General features: G+C 43.1%; 1 protein-coding gene across 1 annotated transcript; it reads left to right on the forward strand.

The window, feature by feature from the left end:
• Window positions 1-248: 248 nt before the first annotated feature.
• fam210ab (family with sequence similarity 210 member Ab) lies at window positions 249-4,421 on the forward strand. Its single transcript, XM_005456784.4, has 4 exons — window positions 249-407; window positions 1,511-1,983; window positions 2,395-2,506; window positions 3,239-4,421. The coding sequence occupies exons 2-4, from the start codon at window positions 1,562-1,564 to the stop codon at window positions 3,551-3,553; spliced, it is 849 nt and encodes a 282-aa protein (XP_005456841.1). The 5' UTR covers window positions 249-407; window positions 1,511-1,561; the 3' UTR covers window positions 3,554-4,421.
• The last annotated feature ends 6,448 nt before the right edge of the window (window positions 4,422-10,869 follow it).

A 10,869-nucleotide genomic window follows, 5' to 3' on the forward strand; every position in this document is an offset into this window, starting at 1 on the left:
GACTACATGAAGTCTTTGTTTGTGCTGCGTTAAGCCTATAATTTAATTAAACAAGCAGACGTAAACAAGAACTTTTTGTTTGACATTAATGGATTAACAAAGCCCAACGTGTGCGTGTTTGAAGGCCACACGTTGTTTACATTGAGGAAAAAACAAACCACTGGCCAACTTCATGATCAAGAAAAAAAAATCCACCGCTATCAACGGTGGGAAATGTATTTTTAGCACATCTTTGGACTGTCGCAGTCGGAGGCGGGAGAACTTCATTTCCCGTCGGTCTTTGCGCACTTAGGGGTTACATGCTACTCTCCACCACGCAGTCAGAGCTGCTGAAACGATAAATGTGGTTCTTGAACGACACAGCTCGCATGGCCCTCCGGTTTGAGGAGTGCAACACCTAAATTCCAGTAAGTGCAGTCAGCTTTCTGTCCACCCCTGTAGTATTGTTTATTCACTTACTGGTTAGTTATTGCTTGCGTGAGTTAGCAGAGCAACTAGCTAACAGGCTAATGTTAACCGTCAGAAGCCGAAGTTGGCAGCTGTTCAGAGTTTGGCTTTAGCACACGGCTGTCGGTCAGTGTCTAAGCTAGACTAGCTGTCCGCTTTAATGAGTCAAGCCTCTTTGCTTCGCCACCCGCTAAAGACCCCCGTAGTTATATGGGAACTAAAAGCTGCCCCCTGTTTGTCCTCAGGACATAACTGTCCAATGTCAACCACCCTAAAATAGACCCCTGTGAAAATCTTCCATTACTGTGACTCAACATTTCCGGGTGCAGCTTGTAAAATAAGTCACGAGGAATGTCCGCCGTCGTACGGTCTATTTGGGTGCTTTTATTTTGAGGACCGTTGTTGTGACTTCCCGTCTAATTGTAGAACTTTCACATAGCTTGGGTTTGGCTAACTGTAGGTAGGTCAGCTAAAATGTGCTGTCATACAGCAGTCACTGAGCTCAGTTTCTGTGTTCTTAGCAGCTGCACTTAAGAAACATAAATGAATATCTTTAGGAAGAACTCCCTGCATGAAGCTCTCACTCATCAGTTTCACTTTAGGTGGTGAGTTTATGGTTCTGTGGTCATTAAGCAGGGTTTGTTCGGGACCTTTAATCTGTGGCATCCTTGGGGGAAGATAACATTACAGCTAGTGCATGAAGGGACTTAGATCAGGGCTGTTTAGTACACAGCATGGATAACCCACAGTGCCCAGCACGTTTTAGTGCATTTCAGACTGAAAATGGAGCTGAAATGAGTCACTTAACAAGTAAATACTTTGATAATTTTGATAACAATCTTTCGCTGAGGGAATATTTTTAGGCATGTGTTTGGAAAGAAGGGTGTTGGGTTTTTGTTTTTGTGTCTTTTCTTGTTGTTGACTCTTTAGGTTTTGAGTCCTCGATGGACCCAAATAAGCAGCTTAAATTGGCAACGACTGTGGATGAGCATTTCATAGATTAAATGATTATTAGGTTAATTAGATTACAATTTAAAGTGCCTTTCTCTGCCTGATCCTGCAGTCTGTGGTTGAACATCACAGCAGAAAGGAGGAGGGTGAAGAGACGAGGAGGATGATCATGCAGCGCATCCTTACTCATGGGACACTCCGGCGGGTGGCGGCAGTGCGCCCGCTGCTGCTGGGCATCGCCATTCCCGAGACCCCAGTAGCATTTTGTTGGGGCACCCTCCGTCAGTCGCCACCTGTGGGCCAGCGTTGGCTCTCCACTTCGGCCGTCAGCACAGCAGCACACCAACCAAAACACCAGCCGGCACAGGAGGAGACACAGTCTGACACCACAATGCCTCAGACACAGGACAACCAGGGAGAGAAAGCAGCACCTGATCCTGCAGAGGTGGACCCTCTTCAGGACAAGTCCATCGGCCTGTTCCAGAGGTTCAAAAAGACATTCAAACAGTACGGGAAGGTGATGATCCCTGTGCATCTGGTGACTTCCTCTGTTTGGTTTGGAACCTTCTATTACGCTGCTATGAAGTGAGTGGTGCTCTGCTTAAATTACTTTATTTTGATGTTTATGAAGGACTAAATGTTAAATCTAATTCTGATGTGCCATATCCTCAAGAGATTATTATGCTTTTGTTATTGACTCGGCTACTGTTGCAGTGGGGGGTGCTTTGAGTTTTAAATAATGAGGTCAGTGCATTGTGAGAAATCCTGTGAGCTCAAAGCTCAGGCCTCAGACTGCTCTAAACTCTCTGTTAGTTGCACCTGTCACAGGCTGAGCAGTAACAAAGTGCCTAAAGATAAAGTTCCACACCGGTACATTGAGTTTTCTGTTATGTGGAGCCACTGTTTTAATGATCGAATGTTTCATAGGTCAGCTTTAAGTTGTGTAACAAACAAAAAACATTGATATGAAAATATGGGTTTTTTTTGCTTCCTTAGAGGTGTGAATGTAGTGCCATTCCTGGAGATGATTGGTCTACCAGAGTCACTAGTTGGCCTTTTAAGAGACTCATCGAGTGGGTATGCGCTGACTGCATATGCCATGTACAAGGTAAATTAAATCCACAGACTACTTGTAAATTGACTCCCTGCGGCATACCTGCTTCATACTGTCAAAGCACTTTATAACCTTGCTCCCCCATATTTATCTGATCTTCTCTTCTCTGTACGTACTAACCCCCTCGTACACTCCGCTCTTCTTCACCTTCCCTTCTGTTTGTTCCACCTGCTCACCTGACTACTGTGGGCCTCAGAGCCTTTAGTTGTTCTGCCCCGAGACTATGGAATGCACTTCCACTAGATCTCCGAACTACAAACTCTCTCTCCACTTTTAAATCACATCTTAAAACCTATATATTCAGAATTGCATACCCTTGGCATGCCACCTTTTACAACTTGTAGCCATTAAATATCCAGAACAGAGCTCAAGGAATCGGGCAACTGTTATGATCGCATTTAACTCACGTAGCTCTCCACTTGTGTTCATTACTTATTTACAGGGTCAGACTAGTTTCTTTATGTGAGCTAGTTTGACCTAGCAAGAAACTAGGTCAAACTCTGTTCCCAGTTAGCTCTGGGAACAGGGCGAATCATGGCGCTAATTTGCCCAGTAATGGTACTGGGAACAAAAGTTTTAAACAAGCGTGTCATTATCCCACTCCCACACCAGTTACAGCCACTGAACCTGGATCATTTGTTTGGAGCTGTTCTGTCTCAGTGTATGAAAAGCACATTAGGTGTATTTAAACTCACTGATGTCTTTTGGTTTTTTTCTCTCCTACAGATCGCAACCCCTGCTAGATACACGGTGACTCTGGGTGGCACGTCACTGTCCATTCAGTATCTCCGCAAGCACGGCTACTTATCCACACCGCCACCAGTTAAAGAGTACTTCCAGGACAAAATGGAGGAGACGAAGGAGAAACTGACAGAAAAGATGGAGGAGACAAAGGAGAGATTTTCAGAGAAAATTGAGGAGACAAAAGAACGCTTCAATGAGAAAATGGAAGAGACGAAAGACAAGTTCTCTGAGAAACTGCAGGAGACCAAAGACAGAGTCTCTGAGGGAAAAGCCTTCTTTCGAAAGAAAAATGATTAGAGAATCATGTCTACAGGTGTTGTCTCTGAAAATATGGTCATGTTTTGATCTCAACATGATGTACTGAGTAATGTGGGAATCAAATGGCAGATGGTACCTCTGAGACTGTTAGGAAGGAGGAGAGAGATGCTGCACTATCCCTGTCCTGAAACCCTCCTCACACCTCAGTCATGTTTTCTGTTTAAGTGTCCAGTCGAGTCCCTTTCTGTCTGAACCCTGCCTCCCTGCACTGAAAGTGTAGACTAGACAGCAGCTTAGTGGACTGCTGGCAACGCTACCTTCTGACACTGTCATCTCAGACTGGATTTGCACACACTCAAGTAATCTGCACTCACTCTGTTGGCTGTTTAAAGAGGAGCACTGTTCTTGTTTCTCTTGTCACACCCATCAATGCAGAAAGAGGGGGTGGGGGAGGTCTGGGCTTCAGAGATATGAACAGTGTGCCCGTGTAATAACAGCACCTGGAGAGAGCAGTGCTAATCATTGTAGCTGTTAGGGAATAAAACTTGAAGCTCATGGTTATCTGTGTGTACTAGTCTACTAAAGCCTTTCTCAAGGCTCAGAGTGTCACCTGCTGTCTTTTCTAATGTAATGAGAGATAAATGAAAGTTTTCTAATGTATTTTTATTTGATAGCCAAAGCTAATGTGTTTCAGTGTTCGTGTCACTGTTAGGGCAGTAGTGAGTAAATGTGCAATGCATAACGCATGTATGAGCTGCACACACAGTGTCACACATGAACAGCAAGAAGGTCTTCATGACTTCGGCACAAAGACAAATGGGTTTTGTCAGGAATTCACACAGATGTCCGCTGTAAACAACAACTGAATAAAAGTCAAGTGCTAACCAAATGATATTTGAAACTTGAAGTATGGAGTTTGTGTTTTATGTAATGGGACAGTGTGTTCTCTTAGTGCTAAAGCTTTCTCTCACAGTCCAAACACAGGTTAATTAGTCTTTATATATATATATAACCAGAGGGTGGATGTGGACATAAATAGTTTGATTTTCAGTTCGGGCATGTTCCTTTAATGGATTAGAGGTAAGATGATGGGATGTCTCTGTACCTAAACTGACTCCATGTCTTACTCACACTCAGGTTTCCCTGCTATTATCATTCTGAGCAAATGTTAATCAGTGTTAGATCTTTTTTCCTTCTTTTGTTGTTGTATTTTGATAATCATGTGAGGTGTCATCTGACTTTTCAAGTTTTATTGAGATTGCAGAAGAGATTAAACATAAAGTGACCCGTGATAGGTAGAAAGAAGTGCTTGTGTGAATGAGGCAAGTTATGTAGCCAGGACCCTGGAGAAGAGAATGGGTGGATGTAATAGATAATATAAGCAGGAATAAATAACATTAGTGCTAACAAACTTTAATCAAAAATAGGAAGGAAATATAAAAATGCTTAATGTGCCAAAAAATTCATCCAAATACATCTGTTTTTGGTGTGGTTGCGTGTTTATGTCTGTAAACCCGGTAGCTCAAAAAGTTTTGAATGAATTCTGATAAAACTTTGTAGGGTTACAGAGGGGGGACTGTGTTAACAATCTGTTAAACTGTGCCGTACATTCAGGGTCAGCAATTTATTGGTCAAAAGCATGCAAAAAGCAAATCTCAAACTATGATTCTTTAAGTGTTGTTTGTATTGTCAACATATAGAAAGTACCATATAGAGATTTAAAATATCACGTCACATTTGGCCTCAGATCTGAGGCCATGGTCCTCAGCCCAGAGTGGAGTGCCCACTCTGGGTCAGAGACGAGTTCCTTCCCCAAGTGGAGAAGTTTAAGTTTCTCTAGGTCTTGTTCAAGAGTGAGGGGAGAAGGGAGCGGCAGATCGACAGACAGATTGATGCTGCGGCTACAGTGATGTGGATACTGTACCAGTCGTCGTGAAGGGAGAGAGCTGAGCATAAAAGCTCTCAGTTTACCGGTTAGTCTATATCCCCACCCTCACTTATGGTCACGAGCTGTGGGAAAGAACGGGATCGTGGATACAAGTGTCTTAAATTAGCTTTTTCCGAAGGGTGGCTGGCCTCTCCCTTAAAGATAGGGTGATTAGTTTGGCTATCCAGTAGGGGCTCAGAGTAGAGCCCCTGCCACTCCACATCGAAAGGAGCCAGTTGAGACAGTTCAGGCATCTGACAAGGATGCCTCCTGGTGAAGTGTTCCGGGCATGTCCCACCAGGAGGAGGCCCCGGAGCAGACCCAGGACTTGCTGGAGAGATAATATCTCTCGGCTGGCCTGGGAACGCCTTGGTGTTCCCCCAGAAAGGCTGGAAGAGGTGGCTGGGCAGAGGGAGGTCCGGGCTTCACTGCATTGACTGCTGCCCCCACGACCTGTACCTGGATGGATGGATGTCACATTTGAACTCTGACCTCTCCTTCAAGGTCAACAGATTGATCTCAAGGTCAAGGTGATAATAATGCTTATTTTAAATATCTCTATTAATTTTTCTTACAGCTATTTTTGTATTGACAGCAAACATGCATATACAGCAGCATGGTGGTGCAGTGATTAGCACTGTTGCCTCACAGCGAGAGGTCCTTGGCTCAAAATGCTCTGTGTGGAGTTAGTATGTTCTCCCTGTGTCTGTGGGTTCTCTCTGGGTACTCTGGCTTCTTCCCACAGTCCAGAGACATCCAGTTAGTGTGGTTAACTGGTGATTCTAAATTGCCCCTGTGACAGCGTATTGACCTGTCCAGGGTGTACTGTACCTCCAGCACCTCTGTCAACCTGAACTGGATAAGGGGATGGAGGCTCATAGGGAATTATATATGTGGATTCAATAGTTTTTGTCCAAATATCATGTCACATTTGACCTCTGACCTTATTTCACATCTGCCTTTCTTTCAAGTTGACCACAAAATGTGTTTTATTTTTTAAAGAAAGTGTTGTCAGGAGAAAAAGAATGAGCTTCCTAGATAGTTAGAAAAAATACTGTATGATAAAATCTGCAATAAACAAAAATCAAAAAGTAAGGAAATGAGTGTTTGATCGGTTATTTCTTTGTTGTAACAATAAATCTCATACCACTGGAAAACCTATTTATTTATTTATTCATTAAACTGTGACATTTTTAGAAAAATGCATTTTTGTGTTGAGCTGCAAATTTGCCAAACAGCTTTTTCTGCAGATTTTGACTGTTATGTAAAAAGGTCAAATGACTCATATCCAGTTATTTGCAAATCATACATATTTGTGTGATCAGAGTAGACCTCTCCCATGCTACCCTTATCTGATTTTTACTGCAGTGCAAACTTCTTAAAGTACATTAAAAAAACATGATGTATATATTAAAAATATAATACTGTTCCATTAAAAATAACTACTGCTCAGAGTGTGAGCTGACTTGGTGGAGGATGTGCTCTCAGAGTGCTTCTTGTGTTTAGACAGTCAGACCACCCAACTTGGTGTTTCCATCAGTTCTACAGATTACCATTTTAGGATCATTTAACTTAAACATTAAACTGAAATGTAGAGAAGTAAAAGGAAACAGGTCCTGCCTATACTGAAAATACAGGCTCTAAAGTACATCCTGAATTCAGCAGAAGTTAAAACCATACAAGGGGCGTGCACTTGCTAAGATTTCAGCAGATGCTCCTCAGAGATAAAATCCCCAGGCAGGACAACAGGTGGGAAAATGTCCGGTCTTCTCAGTCGGTTACTGTCCACATTCACACCTCACACAGAGAAATCAATGAGGTCTGAGTATTCTCTCTGCTGTCAGCATCCAGAAATGGTGGGCAGATGCAAATGTCATGCACCAGCCGGCCTCCTTCATTATGAATCAGATCTGCATGGAAATGTAAACGTGTTGCGTGCGTGAGCTGCAATGACCTCTGCTGTCCAGACTAATGAACAACTGCTTATGCAGTCCACGGCCCCTCGTATAAACACCTGTTTGTTCTCCCACAGGGACTAAGAAGCGGGGGGCAGAACGAGTCCTCCAATCATTTTAGTGTAAAGACAATCTGTGTTCCTCAGGTGTGAGCCAGTGGCCAAACATGACCCGAGTGTCAAGATGCCTCTGGGAAGCATGAGGTGAAGCACAGGTCAGGAGAGAAAAAGCTGTCCAAGCTGTCAAAAAGTCAATGTTTTTTCACCACTTTCCATCTTTTCTCAGCAAAGGTCAGCGCGAATGTTTCGTTGTTATTGACAGAATGTGGGTGCAGTAGAAAGTTGCAGCTCGGGTCACATTTGTTGGAACGCTTTGGACTTGAAGCTGTGCTTGTAGTCAGATATAAGCTAAATTATTCTTGCAGAGGTGAAGGTACGCACTCGTCTTCTTTTGTCCACTTGTCTGTCAGCAAGACCATAGAGAACACAAACAGCTCATTTCCATTTCCAAAGTCGGTGAAATGGAGCAAGGGTAAAACTTTGTGGAACCGAGTGATCGTCTTTAACTCTGTGAAGTGTAACCAACCACAGGTGATTGGTAACAATCCTGTAACAAGGTTTAATGCTACTCTAAGGCAAAACTGATTTTTGTGTGTGTGTGTGTGTGTGTGTGTGTGTGTGTGTGTGCTTCAAGCATATTTTGATTGCTTTGGGCTATTGTTAGGGTTGGGTTTGAGGTCATTAGCAGTGATAACTCAGTCTTTAAAGTTAAAACTGTGTTAGCCATGGTCAGTGTTGGGGAGTAACGGAATACATGTACCGCCGTTATGTATTTAAAATACAAAATATGAGTAACTGTATTCCGTTACAGTTACCGTTTAAAAAGGTGGTATTTAGAATACAGTTACTTTGTTGAAATAAATGGATTACACGACGGTACTTTCCTGTTTCATATTGTGGCGGGTCAGGACTATTTGGGTTTTATTTGACAGCTACGTTCTGTTGTTCCAGGCGGCAGCGTTACGGTTGCCATGGTTACAGGGCGACGCTCTCTAGTATTCAGAATACGTTACTCTCATTGAGTAACGTAACGGAATACGTTACAAAATACATTTTGGGGCATGTATTCTGTAATCTGTAGTGGAATACATTTTAAAAATAACTTTCCCAACACTGGCCATGGTGTAAAATGTGCTCTAGGAGAGCTCCTCTAGTTGATATCAGTTTTTCTGTATTTAAGAAACACAATCAAGTGAAAGTGTTTAAAAATCTGTGTGGAATCCGGTATTTAAATTTTAGAGACACAGTCTTTGTCCTCAGAGCAAAGACTATGAGCTTAGATATGAGCTTGTTTGGATGCTAAACTTCTCTTAAACTTAAACTTAAAAGCATTCAGCCTCTTTGTGACTGCTGCAGAGTGGAAAGCCCACAGCTGGCATTAAGCACAGGCCAACTGGACACCCACAGAGGCAGCGTCATTTATTGCTCTTTGAAGCTCAATTTTTATTGGTTCAACCTGTTTTGTTTCTATTGCTTCCTGTATGAGCTTTTGTTTGGGGTCATGTATGGTGTAATTTTCAGGTGCAATGTTTTTTGCACCTTGGATTTTCCTCCTTTGAATCCAATTTAAAGAATCGAGAAAATAGTTCTCTTGGTCAGTTGTTCTTGTTCTCGATTACTGTATATGATCTGGATGTTTGTGAACATGTCATGTTCCTGTCATTTGTATTTTCTTTACTTCTGTTTTGTTTATTTTTTTTTCTTGCAATTTCTGCTCCAACCTATACGTGTTGTGTTATGTTCCAACCTGTGCTCACTGAGTGTGTGAATGACCTTACAAAAGTCAGCACTATATTGTATATAAGAGATATCTTGTCTCAGAGTGACGCTGAAAAACTAGTTCAGTTCAGTTCAGTTCATTTTTATTTCAAACATGTGCATGCATTTATTACTTCTAGGCTGGACCACTGTAATTCATTATTATCAGGGTGTCCTAAAAACTTCCTGAAAAGCCTTCAGTTGATCCAAAATGCTGCAGCAAGAGTACTGACAGGGACTAGAAAGAGAGCAGATTTCTCCTGTTTTGGCTTCCCTTCACTGTCTCCCTGTTAAATCCAAAATTGAATTCAAAATCCTGCTCCTCACATACAAGGTCTTAAATAATCAGGCCCCATCTTATCTTAATGACCTTGTAGTACCATATCACCCTATTAGAGCACTTCGCTCTCGCTCTGCAGGCTTACTTGTTGTTCCTAGAGTATTTAAAAGTAGAATGGGAGGCAGAGCCTTCAGTTTTCAGGCCCCTCTTCTGTGGAACCAGCTTCCAGTTTGGATTCGGGAGACAGACACTATCTCTACTTTCAAGATTAGGCTTAAAACTTTCCTTTTTGCTAAAGCATATAGTTAGGGCTGGACCAGGTGACCCTGAATCCTCCCCTAGTTATGCTGCAATAGACGTAGGCTGCCGGGGATTCCCATGATGCATTGAGTTTTTCCCTTCCAGTCACCTTTCTCACTCACTATATGTTAATAGACCTCTCTGCATCGAATCATATCTGTTATTAATCTCTGTCTCTCTTCCACAGCATGTCTTTATCCTGTTTTTCTTCTTTCACCCCAACCGGTCGCAGCAGATGGCCGCCCCTCCCTGAGCCTGGTTCTGCCGGAGGTTTCTTCCTGTTAAAAGGGAGTTTTTCCTTCCCACTGTCGCCAAAGTGCTTGCTCATAGGGGGTCATATGATTGTTGGGTTTTTCTCTGTATTTATTATTGTGCTATCTACTGTACAATATAAAGCGCCTTGAGGCGACTTTTGTTGTGATTTTGTAGCCGCTAAACTGGTGACCTAAATCTTCGCCACCACGTCTATATACATACAAGCATAAGGGGAGAGAGTGAATCAGCGCTCGGAGTACGGACACTGGGCCGGCCTTAAACACACCATTTATTTTTTTAGAAGAACAGCCAGAATCACAAGTAGGAGTTAAAATCCCCAATATACAATAAAAAATAAATGTTCACAACCCGCTATAAAGCCCTGCCGGCAGAGATTAAAATACAATTAAAAAAATCAAAGCTAAATGAATGTCCTTTTTATACGATAAAACGTCCCCCCCAGAGTCCTCTATTCCCAGTGTCCAACCACACACACTCGGGCAAATGTTCCTTAGCTGAAAGAGACAGAAGGGGAGCTCCTCTTCCGGGATGGGAAAATCTCGCCAGCAGAAGGCCAGGGAGGAGGCTCCTATCCCCACCTGGCGGCGCGTGACCGTGCAGTCCAGCCGCTCTCCGCGTCCGCACACGGCTTCCCTCATAGCCCGGCCCTGATACAGGCAGAGGCGTCCCCTCTGCCTTCTGTGGATTTCACACATCGCCTCCCGCTGTTACTATTCTGTCCGTCGGAACTGGATCGCCGGAAGTCTCGCGACGCCTCACAGGCAGGCCAGTCCTTCTATACATGTGCTCGTCTGCACCAC

This window comes from Oreochromis niloticus, linkage group LG11 (genome assembly GCF_001858045.2).
Source record: "Oreochromis niloticus isolate F11D_XX linkage group LG11, O_niloticus_UMD_NMBU, whole genome shotgun sequence".
In the NCBI taxonomy this organism is placed as follows: domain Eukaryota; kingdom Metazoa; phylum Chordata; class Actinopteri; order Cichliformes; family Cichlidae; genus Oreochromis; species Oreochromis niloticus.